Source organism: Globicephala melas, chromosome 12 (assembly GCF_963455315.2).
Source record: "Globicephala melas chromosome 12, mGloMel1.2, whole genome shotgun sequence".
In the NCBI taxonomy this organism is placed as follows: domain Eukaryota; kingdom Metazoa; phylum Chordata; class Mammalia; order Artiodactyla; family Delphinidae; genus Globicephala; species Globicephala melas.
Window position 1 is genome coordinate 68,023,132 of NC_083325.1, and position 12,254 is coordinate 68,035,385.

Sequence of the window (12,254 nt, forward strand, 5' to 3'; positions counted from 1 at the left end):
ACTCCAGGAGTAAAGATGGGGGGGTGGTAGGGAGAAGAGGTGGGGGACAGGGTCACCTGGAAGTCCCAGTTCACTGTCTTCAGTTCTTGCAGCATCTCCAGGGAGTTCTCCTGGGAGCCTCGGAGGCAGGTGCAGTTGTTCCTGTGAGACAAGGAGTCCTGAGGCTCAGTGCCCCCAGGAGGCTGCCCCCGCCCCACGGAGGTGTCCCCAAACACAGCCTTGCTTCCTCTTGGGCCCGGGTCACAGAACCATAGTGCTTGTTGGGAGAGAAGGTGGACGGGCTGCCTGTTCCCCTGGCCGCCTGACTGCTCCTTCCCAAGAGTGCAGCTCCTGCCTGGGGTTTCTCCACGAGGGCAGGGGTTGGGGGAAGACGGCCAAGGTGGCCCAGCCTTTCTTCCTCATGCTCCTGAGGCCTCCCTTCTCTACCCTTGGCTGCTTGGGACTCTCCCACAGGGCTCCGGAGTGAGGGGTCTCTTGGGCAGCAGTGGCCACTCTGAGAATAGGAACCAGCTGGTCACCTTCCCAGCGAATCCATTTGACCCCAGATAGGACAGGACTCCTCAGCTCCCTGTAGAATCTGCTCCCCCCTAACAAACAATGGTCACAGGAACTCTGGGCGAACCTCTGGCCTCAGAAGATGGCAACTTCCTGCAGGGTCACAGCTGAGCTTTAATAAATTCCAGCCCCAGCAGAAATTCTTGCACATTGTACCTTAGCTCCAAGCCTGGCCTTCATGGACAGTCCTATCGAGCACGTTAAAAAAGGTACTATTTCCTGAGCACCTGCCCCACAGCGACCAGGTACTTTATTTGCTCTTCCGCTAGACCTCACCTCTACCTCCCAAGTGAGGAGTAAGAGGCCCAGAGAGGTTGCATGGTTTGTACAGGGTCCCACAGCTCCTAAGATGGCAGAGCCAGGATTTGAGGCCTGACAGAGCTGTCCTGAAAGCGCATTGCCTTGTGTTGCCTCTCAAACAGGAACAAACGACTTGCTGAAGTTGGGGTTTGGCATCACAGACAATGTCAGGGGCCCTCACGGGTTATCTGACTGTCTGCCTCACTTTCCAGAAAAGCAAACTGGGGTCCAGGGAAATAAAGTGACTTGCGTACAGTAGGCATTCAATAAGGTAGCAGCATTTCTGAATGGTTTTCCAAGCCCCTGGCTAATTGCTGATGTCTGCTCCCCAGACAAGAAGGTCTGGGTCCACCTTTATCACTCTCACCCACTGACATCTAAGCCCCGTTCTCCCCAGATGCCCTCCCCCTGGGCCCACGTACGTCTACTTACTGGGCTGCCAGTGGTATGACACATTTCCCACCTTGGCCCTGGTGCAGGCCAGCCAGCTCCATGACCTCTACCACGTTGATGAAAGCCCTTGGCAGCTGTGGGCAGAGGGGTGGGCTTCAGTAGTCCCCAGGCACTTGTGGGGGGGCACTGGTTACTGCTGGAAAGAGCTTGGGGGATCCTCTACAATCTACTTCCTCCTCCCCAACTTTACCAATAAACTGAGGCCCAGAGAGGGAACGTGCCTTATATTATCCCGTGGAATCTCCCTTATTGGCCCCGCTTTATAGACTGGGAAACCGAGACACAAGGCACTTGCCCAAAGCCACATCTCTAAGCCACAGTACCTGGCTACAAATCAGGCCGACTGGCTCCAGAAGCCAGCTCGCTCTTTGCCACCAAACAGATGCAGTCGGATCCAGTTAGAATCTTCCCCGCAGAGGAGCTACGCAGCTGCCTACCCCCCCCCCCACCCCGCCCATCCCATCCAGGGACCTGCTCACGGAGGAGCGGGGTGGGGGCTCTGCTTGGCGTGCATCTCACTGGACACATCTAGATGCACACGGGTCACAGCCCCTGGGGAGCAGCCTGGTTGCCACCAGGAAATGGGACCCAGGATTGTGCTGCCCCTGTGCTGTCTTACCTCCTCATAGAAGATGCCCAGGGCCTGCTGGATGTGCCGAACATACTCGCTGGCTGAGTGGGCCTCCTGTGAAGAAGCAAGGGGCTCTCCTCAGCTCCTGGCAGGAGGAGGAGAGTGGCCTGAGGCCAGCACAGGAGGGCACTGCATGGGCTGGGAAGCCCAGCCCTTACTGCTGGTGGACACAGTCTCTTGTAAGAAGTCATCCCTTGACCCCTACTAGGTACCATGAACAATCCCCACCCCACCCTGCTCCCGGCTCCTCTAACCCAGAGCCTGTCAGTGCTGGACCCCACTGCCGCTCCAGTCCCATCCGTTCCCCCGCCTCTCCTTCTCCAACCAGGACAGAGCCCCTGGTGGCCATGCTGTCTCTTTCCTCTGGGCTTTGGCCCGTGCTGGCCCCACTGCCTGGGGCCCTCTGCACTGCCTCCCCCTCACTCCCATCCCTGTAACTCAGGTCAAGGGTCTCCTCCTCTGGCCCATCTCCCAACTGGAAGCTGACTTAGCCCCTTCCTAAAACATAGCTGGCGTTAATCCTGATGGAGGCCCCAGGTCTTTCCACAGAAAGCTGCTCTCAGGATCATAAACCTGACTGTTTGCATGAGGACAGGTATTCTGGGGTCACTTCTGGCTCCCTGGACCCCAACCAGTGCAGGACACAATAGCATTTAAAACCCCACGGGACTAGGTCGCTTCTGCCTCTGGAGTCTGGGCAGGGAGGGAGAAAGCCCCTGGGTGGGGGGAGGCCAGTTCTCATCCAGAATTTGGTCACTGTGAGCCAAAGGAATGATAAATGCCTTCTCCTCGCTGCCTGTGACTGTCAAATATTCTACCACAACCTCTGAATTATGGAAGCTGCTTTTTTTTTTTCTTCTGGCCAAATAAAATATAGCACACCCTCAACTTAGAACAAGATGTATTCCAAAAGTTATTACTTCCCACAGTTTGTAAGTCTGGACATATTTCCCCTTAGAAACGACATTAGGAGTGGGTTGGGTTCCCGGGCCGGCAGAGTTTGTTAACGCGTGTTGTCCTTGAAGGAGCAGTAAGCCATCGATCAGGAATAGTTCAACTGAATCGACCCTATTTATGGCATTGTTTCATCCTCCCCCTGCAACCTCCCCACCACCAAGAGATGCCCAAAAAAGTGGGCAGGGACTCTAAGCAAGTGAGGGTGGGGCTCCCTAGTTATCCACTGGATACCAGAGAACAGTATTTGTGTGCATAAGAGAGGCCGCCTTGGCAGTGCCTGAAGAGTGGGGACATCCAGACACTTCTGGAATCAGGGGACCAATGCAGCTGCCACTCAGCAGTGGGAAAGGCAGGCCTCTCCTGGCATGTGTGAGCTGGGGCTTCCTGGGCAGACTCAGGTGCCTAGGAGAGCCGGCCCATGTGCCTCCCGTGAGGGAGGTCCCGGCCCTGGGCCTGGATGGTGACCCTGGCCAGCAGCTCCCCTCTCAGGGCCCCCAGGGGGCTGCTCGGGGGCCTACCGGATTCTCGCAGTAATGGCACAAATCGTTGCTCCCAATGAACAGCGTGATGAGCTTCCAGTCCTTCTGTAGGTTGATTTCCTGAGGGGACAGAAGATCCCAGTTAGGCCTTGGTGGGGGGCACGTGCATGTGCCAGACGGCCCCCCAAGTGCCTTTTCCTCTCTTTGTATCACAGTGGCGAGAAGATGCCGAGTGCAGGCTCTCCTGCCCTCACCTTGGTGCCCTCACCTTGGTGCTGGGGCAAGGACTCCGCCAGAGGGGGGAGGGAGGGAGGGAGGGAGGGAGAGGGAGGGAGGGAGGGAGGGAGGGGGAGAGAGAGAGAGAGAGAGAGAGAGAGAGAGAGAGAGAGAGAGAGAGAGAGTGTGTGCGCGCGTGTGTGTGCGTGCGCGCGCGCGCACGCGTGTGCTCCCTCAGTACAGAGGACCTTTTTCCCTTTGAGATCCTCTTAAGAAAGTTGCGGTCCAGGAGGAGGTGGTGTGTATTAACCCATCCCTAAAATGAGATCGAAAGGCCTTCAGAGGAGCCGAGGGCACAAGACACATCTAGAAGCAAAAGCCCAGAGCTGGCCTCTCTTCAGGCCTGGGTCCAGGGAGGGGGGTGGAGGAGGAGCCCCTCGTGGACGGAGAGTTGGGAGGGGGACGGGGCGGCCCCCGGAGGAGCCTGCTTTCCACTCAGCGCCGCCATAATAGGAGTCCTCCCAGACGCTGAGTGCCAAGGCATAAACACAGAGTGTTTAAAAAAGTGCTGGTGGGGAGGTTTAGAGGGGCCGGGTTAGCGGGAAGGAGGAAGGGTTGGAATGAGCTGCCTAATTTTAGAAGCCAAAGTTTACATAATAGGGCTCTGGAAGCCAGCTCCTGGGTAAAGTGGAAAGCCGCCAGAGGCCGAGGCCTGCCACCTCCGGCCACCCTCTGCCCCTCTCACCTCCTGCAGCCGGCCCTGGGGGGAGGGGGGCGGCAGAGACGGGCGGCGTCTGGGTGGCAAGGCCTGCTCCTCGTGGCTCGTTTGGCCCCTCTTAAGGACGAGCCAAGAGCGCTGCAGTGATACAGAGGGGGCTCTTTTAGGGCGGCTTGCACCCACCCCAGCTACGGGCAGAGCGCCTTCCAGGGGCGGCCCGGGGTCCTGTACTCACAGGGCTGTTCTTCATTCGCTCCATGAGGTCCCGGGCCTGGGCCGGCATGTCACTGGAGGGGGGAAGAGAAGGGGACATTAGGGCTGGCTCACGAGGGAGGGCTCAAGCTGTCGGAGTTGGGCCTGGCAAGGAGATGTTTCAGGAAGAAAAATGTTATATAAAGTTCACTCTTTCATTGCCTTGCAAGGCTTTCCATTCTCAAGAAATCTCAACCCGTTTAGAAAAATCGAAGATCTGCCCTGGCCCTTGGAGCCGTAATTGATCCTGACCCTGCCAAGGGCTAATCTGCATCTCCCCACCCCCTTCTGCAGGCCTGGTCCTCTGAAGCCACTTCAGGGGGATTTCTCGACCTTCCCATCAGGGACATTCCCTTATACTTCATCCAGCTCTTTCGCTGCAGGATGAAACTGAACTGAGCCTGTTCAGTTCTTATTTGGCTGCCTGTTTTAAAAATAACCTTTTGTATATTTGAAAAAATTCATCGTCCCAAATGATCCCTCAGCTTTTTCCTTTCCAGGCTTCACGACTCCTTTAACCTTTACCTCTAAGTCCCACTCTCCGTTCCTTTAATCCTTTTGTTATTCTCCCTGTAGTTCCTTTGGATTTCCACACCATTCCCCATCTCCTCACTTCTCCCACTTGCAACAAAACAGGACGGGGGAGACAAATACGGACAGGACTAGTTCTTCCTTCACCTCCTGGATACCTGCCATGAACGAGGAATTGAATGCTTCTGGATGAGAGACAGGTATGTCAATGGAAGCTTACCCAGCAATAAAGGGGAATGAACTAGTGATACACAAAACAATGGGGATGTACCTCAAAATAATTTTGCTGGGTGGAAGAAGTCAGACAAGAAAAGAGTACACAGTCTATGGTTCTGTTTCTGTAAAGTTCTAGAAAATTAAAACTAATCTATAGTGACAAGAAAGCAGGTCAGTGGTTACCTGGGGCCCAGGGAGTGGGGTAGAGACAGGAAGGGGCGGGAGGGAGAGATTGATTACAGAGAAATACAGGGAAACTTTTGGAGGTGATGGATATATTTATCATCTTGATTGTGGTAATGGTTTCACAGGTATATGCATATAACAAACTGATCAAATTGTACACGTTTAATATGTACAGTGTACTCGTCAATTACACCTCAATAAACTGTTATTTAAAAAAATATATGTATGTGAGAAGGGATACAGCCAATGGAGGCTTCCATGGAAGAAATCATAAAAGCAGTAACTGGTACAGAATGGGCATTTTAAATCTTTGCATGTCCACAGTGAGCTGGGCATGTGGCCAAGCATACGTGGTACCATCCCTGCCATGTTTCTCATTAATACATTCAGGACCGTATCTCACATGCTACTGCTATTGATGCGTGTGTCAGAAAGCTATAAAGAAAGCCTGTCCTGGTTAAAGGGGACCACAGAAATCCCTGTAACCTTTTAATAGGTTCAAGCTATGAACAGGGGAATCCACGGGTGATAAGCCCTCGAGGGCACTAGGGGAAGTCAGGCTTTAAAGAAGCTGCATGTCTCGGCTACTTCCCCTGCCACTCCTCCCCAGGTACTCTTGCTGCCTGATGGAGACACCAAGCAGCAGTGAAATAGAAAAACCAGTTTAAGAGAAGTGAAGCAGGAATGGGGAAAGGGGCTTGAATGTCAACAGACTAAGGAATCAATTCCTGGTTAATGAAGCCTGGGCTCTAAAAAAAATAATAATGGTAATACCAGCAACTAGAGGTTGATGTGATGGCCCCACGAAGCCCAATTTTTTGCAGAAAATAATTCTTCCTGCTTATGATGTTGAGGACCTGACATCGCTTCCTGTGGCTCAGAGGCTCAAAGCGAGCGTGGGGCCCTCCTCACCGCGTCTGAAAGGAACTTTCCCTGTAAACAGGGTGAGTCAAGCGGGTTCTGTTTCCCTGGTGATCTGAGTGCAGCAACCCTTCTACAAAGCAAAGACCCAGCACGCTCTGTGCAGAAAATCAATGAACTCCGTCAGGCATTTCAACTTTAATTATCTGGGTTGTTGTCAACCACAGAAATCCAAGTGCAAACAGACAACCGCCATGTTGTTTCGAGGCCCTACCATCTAACTAACTCCCGAGTGTCAATGCCATCTAACTCCCGAGTGCCAACATACGGCTTTTTCAGAGTCAAGGGCTGGAGGTTCAGAGGCGAGAGAAGGGAGGAGGGAAGGGCGGCCAGCCGTGAGGTCCTGCTCTGTGTCCCCAAGGTGCTGAGAGTTGTCACCTGCACATTCGACCCCAGCCTCCTCTGGGCTGGGAGACCAGCTGGAGTCAGCAGGAGGGCACCCTGCGCCCTGGCCGCATGCTTCCTGTCCGGCCACCCTCAAGGGCTTCTCCCCGCTGCCCTGAGAGGTGCTAACAGCTCAGTGGGCAGAGCGAAGGCTCTGATTCAGCCTGGTCTGATCCTGGCTCCTCTGGTCCCTCGCTCTGATAAGCTTGGGCCGTTCAGGAAACGGTCTAAGCCTCTGTGTCCTCACGCTAGTACCCATCTTGAAGGGTGTAAGGATTACAGGAGATGATCCACGTGAGGGGGCAGCTCAGGGCCGGGCAGCAGAAGTGCTCCGTGCACCACGGCTCTTACGGCCCGTCTGTGGGCCCGGGTCCCAGACACCACCCTTCTCTCGTCCCCGATCTCTCGGCCTTGCCCTCCTCTGTCCCTCCAGTACCCACGTCTACTCACCGAGCTCTGGCCCCTCCCACTGCTGCATTCAGCCCGGCCGTCTCCTCCCGGGTGCCGGCGGAGAAGCCGAAGATTTTGGGGTTGAACTTCTTCAGAATGTCTTTGAAGAGGGAAGGAGCAGAGAGCACAGGTGAGAGGGAGATGGACGTGCAGTGTTGGGGCACAGGTGTGGGCAGGACGCTTCTGGGTCTCTTCAGGGCAGGCTGACTTCTCTCCTTACAGACAACCTTCTCTTCCCTCGCTCAGTGGAAGGGCCCTGGCCTCAGGGAGGGGTTGCTACGGCCACAGTGATGGTGCCTCTCCGTGCTGCTACTTACTGGGCAGTGTGGTGTGGGTCCCCAAGTCGCCGTCCCCTCCAATGCTGGGGAAGAGAAAGCACATTTGTTAAAATCACAGGTCATCATATTTCTGAGTCAGAACCAGACAGTCTGCCCTGGGGCAGGATTCCCATCTCCCTTAGGAACAACAGAAGCATCGGGCCATCGCCTTGCATCCCAGCACCGGGCCTCGAGTACCCGGCCTCATCTCTGGAGGGGTGACAGGGAAACACACCACCCATGCTTCTGTGGGAAGCGTCATCAACAGAGATGAGTGGAGAGCACCCTCACCTCCAGGAGAGTCCCCTCCAGGCTGTGGAGAGGTCACTGGAGTTGCTGGGTCGGGCTCCCACCGCTGTCTGAAAGGCAAGGAGAAGGCTCTAGAGCTGGGCTGGGTCGGGCGCAGGCTGGGGGCACTGGGGAGGGGCCCTCTTGCCCTGGTGTGGCAGCTGGGACCTGGATTTACCTTTTCTGAAAATGGTACCAGCTTTTCCCCAGGCCACTTAATCTCGGAGTCGTCCTGACTTCCCAATCTTCCACACGCAACCAGTAACCAAGTTGTGGAAGAAGCAAGATTCTTCCTCCCCAACCTCTCTGGCTTCCGTCCCTTTCTTCGTGTTCCCTTTGCCATATTTCCAGGTGAGACTCTCATCTCCTCACCATGGACAGCTCTGGCGTCCACCTGACCCCACGGTCTCCAGTGTCTCTTCCCATCTCACGGGGCTGCCCACCTGCTCTGCCAAGCACACCTGTTCCTTCACGCCTCCCTCTGACTCTGACCTTCCAGTGGGTGTCTCTTACTCACAGGGTCAGAGCCAAACCCCTTCACCAACATCCAGAGCTCACCATGACCTGGTTTCCACTTTCCTTTCCTTGTTCACCACCTCCTTTCCCGTCCACACAAACCTTCAGGTCTAAACAAGTTGATCTGAAGCATGAGGGCCTTGGACCGGCCTACTAACAGCCACTCCATCCTTTCTGGGAATGCTAAAACTCCTCCTTTCCAGCCATTATGTCTCCAGTTCATTCTCTAACACCTTTGTCAATTTCTGCCTCCTCCATAATGCTTTTTTAAAGGCCCTATTTTTTAAATTAATGGAGTATAGTTGCTTTCTAAAGGCCCTATCTTAAAAAAAGAGAGTATTCCTCTTTGAAAATTACAAAATTAGTATGCATTCACTATAACCAGTGAAATGATACAAGGATGTTTTAATTACTAATTTACCCCTACTTTAATAACCTGCCCCCTGCTCCAGGGTCTACACCCCCTCCCTCCTCACCCCCTACCCTCACATACACACTACCAGGATCAATTAATGGTTAAGAGCCTGGTGTGTATCCTTCCTTCCACAGCTTTCCCCACGTTCATACCAAAATTAAAACACACTCAAACCCATCTGGAGAAGTTGTTCTTTACTGAAATGAATACCTGATTTCACAAGTCCGGTTTGTCCCCTATATGATTACGTACCTCCTGTGTAAGTGTTTTTTATTTCCCCAGCTGGACAAGTTTCTAGAGGGTTAAGACTACATCTCACACTGATTTTCCCTCTGAATTGCTAGCAGAGTGTCTCACACACAGACAATAGCTAAATAGTTGGCCCTTAAAATTCCTTTAGTGAAACTGTGCTATGTGCAGGTATTGGGCCCCCTCTGCCCCCACAAACACATCTTTAAATGGGGTGAGCGGGTGCTGGGCGGTGTGTGGGTAAGACCCACCATCCTGGGAGTCTGGGTGAAGGAGATGAGTTCCCTGGTAAAGGCAGGCAGACTTGGATAAGTACCTTAACACAGGGGTCCCCAACCCCTGGGCCTCGGACCACTACTGGTCCGAAGCCTGTTAGGAGCTGGGCCGCACTGCCGGAGGTGAGTGGCGGGTAAGCGAGCGGAGCTTCACCTGCGATTCCCCACCGCTACTCATCGCTCACTTTACCACCTGAACCCATCCCCTGCCCCCCTCCCCTGTCCGTGGAAAAACTGTCTTCCACGAAACCTGTCCCTGGTGCCAGAAAGGTTGGGGACCGCTGCCTTAACACACACAGATGAAATGCTTGGGCACAGTGGGGAAGGGGGATGGACGGCTTCTATCAGGGGATGGAGGGGAGGCCCCGTGGAGGAGGTGGTATTGAGCCAGGCTGTGGAAGGGAGGAGGGGAGGGCATTCTCGATCGCCTGCCGGTGTTTTGCGGCTGCCTGGCTATGTTTCATTGCCGGACACAGGTACGTTCTCGGCTAAATGCTGAACACAGAGCTGATGTGGGGGAAGAGGTGATTCCGCACAGGGCCTGGCCCAGCTCAGTACTCACAGTCAGCGAGTCACCCAGGGCAGCTACCACTTTGATATCCGCTGGCCGGAGCTCATGGACTAGGGAGACAGGAAAAAAGATGGATGGTCAGTGGAGGTCTTCCTTGGAAACTATTAACTTGGCTAGGAGTCTGAGGTTCTGTTCTTATCCCACAGGTTCCCATTAAACTTATTTCCAGCCTAAGGCTTTAGCAAATTTGTATTTTCCATCTATTCAGAGCAACTAAGGCACTGAAGGTGATGGGCTTGATGGCTCTCATCCATCCTGAGAGGAGCCCAATTCACACTGGAGTGGTCCAGGAAAGCTCCAGCTGGGTGGGGGGCGGGGGGGTCATGAGCACAGGTAGAGAGGACCCCAATCCCTGACTATACCTACCTCACTGGGCAGGGAGGTCTGAAAGGCTGCCATCGGGACTAAGCCAAGAGGAGAAGTGTGGTCTGTGGAGAGCCCGGGAGCCCAGCAGTGCTGCAGCCTAGCTTGTCATGGGCTACCCGGGATCAAGGTCTGCACTGCATGGGAATCAGCAAGACCTGCTCAAGGCTCCAAGGTGTGTGTGTAGGTTGACTGAAGGGGGCCCTTGACTGAAGGGGGTGATGATGTTTATACTAACCTGATGTGGGGACACTGTTGGAAGGATTCCACTCCTCACACAGGAAGTCACTGCCCCAGTTCTAAATCAACAGGAGGAAAGACACAACACCCGACACTCACTGTGCAGGAAGGTTAGCTTCAGCCCAGGAAGAACTAGCTAAGGAATTCTTGGTGGAGGCTGGAATTACGTTACTGTAGGGGATCATGTGAGGCTAGAGCTGTGAGTTGTGGATGGAGCGAGAGGGGAATCAGAGAGGAGAAAATAGGTCTCTCCCCACCCGCCATGCACAAAACACATGATGTGTGGACACACTCATGCACACCCACAGTCTTTCCCACCTCAACTTATCTACACCCTTAAATGGAGCCCACAGTCATGCAAAGTAGGGGAGAAAACAGTGAAGGTGTGCAACAGGTGGTCTCCCAAAGGAACACAGACCTGGATGCCTCATAAGAGGTTCCATGTGGGTTTTGGTGGTGTCGTTTAACATGAAACTAATGTACACTAATTACAACGCTAGGACCAAAACAATGATTACAATATATTTAGGACAGTAATGTGAAATTTTTACAACTGCAAAGTTTCTGGTTTCTGCATATCATTTCTGAATATGTGCATATCATTTCTTTTGGTGTATTTAACTTAATAGCCAAACAATTCCTTGTATGTATATAAATTAACGTCTATAACCTGGATACCTTCAGTCCAATTCTCTTGTCTCTGGAATATAGGGCACACTTGCCAGGTGCTGGAGGAGGGGATGGGGAGGGAAGCAGAGGGCGCAGAAGTTGGGGGAAAGATAGAGTTCCTTCCCTAGTGCAGACGCTGGCATATGCCCAGAGGGGCCTGAGGGACAAGCCCAGTAGGGCTGAGTGCACAGTAGGGCTCCACACACAGCTGTTGTCCGGTTGACTGATTCTCTAGGCGTGTGGTTGCCAAAGGCTTTGGAAGCTTGTCTCTTTCATTTGGTCAGATGATGAGGCAGACATGCCTTGTTAAAACACTCCTCTCACAAGGGAGCAAAAATGAAACTTCCTTTAAATATTAGTTGCTTAATCTGATGTAATTTAGTTTATTCCAGGGAACTGCTCAATTCATCACACGGATGGAGTCCTTCTTCTGTGTGGGAGTTCTACTGAAATCAAGAACACAGATGTTCTTGAAGCGCAGATGACAAATATCTGGGGAAGATGCAATTAAAAAAAAATTCTATAGCCGTGAGCACTTTAGAAACATCTCAGAGAACTGGTGAGCCAGAGACAAGCCCATCCCATGCAGATGAACAGACCCAGGTTGGAAATGGAGCACTCTCGTCTGTTCCAAGGGAAGAACTGTACTTGGCACCCTATGCCAGGGCACCCGGATCCCCTGTGGGTCTTGTTAAATGCAGATCCTGAGACAGCAGGACTGGTGTGCTGCCTAAGACTCTGCATTTCTAACAAGTTCTCAAGTAATGTTGCTGTTGCCTGTCTGTGGCTAATTTAAATAGCAAGGTATTTTAAAAAAAGAAACAAATCCCACCACTTTCTAGGCCTGGGTTTTTAACTCTTCCGGCAACAGAAGCAAAGACACATGAGACTAAGATCCAAGAGGACAGAACCAGAACCACTGTTTTCACCAGTGTATACCCAGCACTTTGCACAGTGCCTGCGCCATTTAGGCATCCAATAAATATACGCATGTTAGATAAACCAATCAATGCCCAACCGACAAGATGTAGCTGACATTTCAATTCTAATGGATTTTGTCCGTGGTTGGCCTGGGACACGCCTCTGTTGGGCTAACATGAGC

General features: G+C 53.0%; 1 protein-coding gene across 2 annotated transcripts in view; it reads right to left on the reverse strand.

The window, feature by feature from the left end:
• Window positions 1–12,254, reverse strand: part of PLB1 (phospholipase B1) — a 189,032-nt gene that overhangs the window by 11,097 nt on the left and 165,681 nt on the right. For both annotated transcript variants that reach the window (XM_060309527.1, XM_070046869.1), the window contains 10 exons: window positions 10,482–10,542; window positions 9,872–9,930; window positions 7,858–7,925; window positions 7,567–7,610; window positions 7,250–7,349; window positions 4,545–4,596; window positions 3,415–3,495; window positions 1,928–1,993; window positions 1,288–1,382; window positions 57–141 (listed from right to left, as the gene is read on the reverse strand). In XM_060309527.1, the coding sequence (XP_060165510.1) occupies window positions 57–141; window positions 1,288–1,382; window positions 1,928–1,993; window positions 3,415–3,495; window positions 4,545–4,596; window positions 7,250–7,349; window positions 7,567–7,610; window positions 7,858–7,925; window positions 9,872–9,930; window positions 10,482–10,542 (711 nt within the window). The remainder of the gene's footprint in view (window positions 1–56; window positions 142–1,287; window positions 1,383–1,927; window positions 1,994–3,414; window positions 3,496–4,544; window positions 4,597–7,249; window positions 7,350–7,566; window positions 7,611–7,857; window positions 7,926–9,871; window positions 9,931–10,481; window positions 10,543–12,254) is intronic.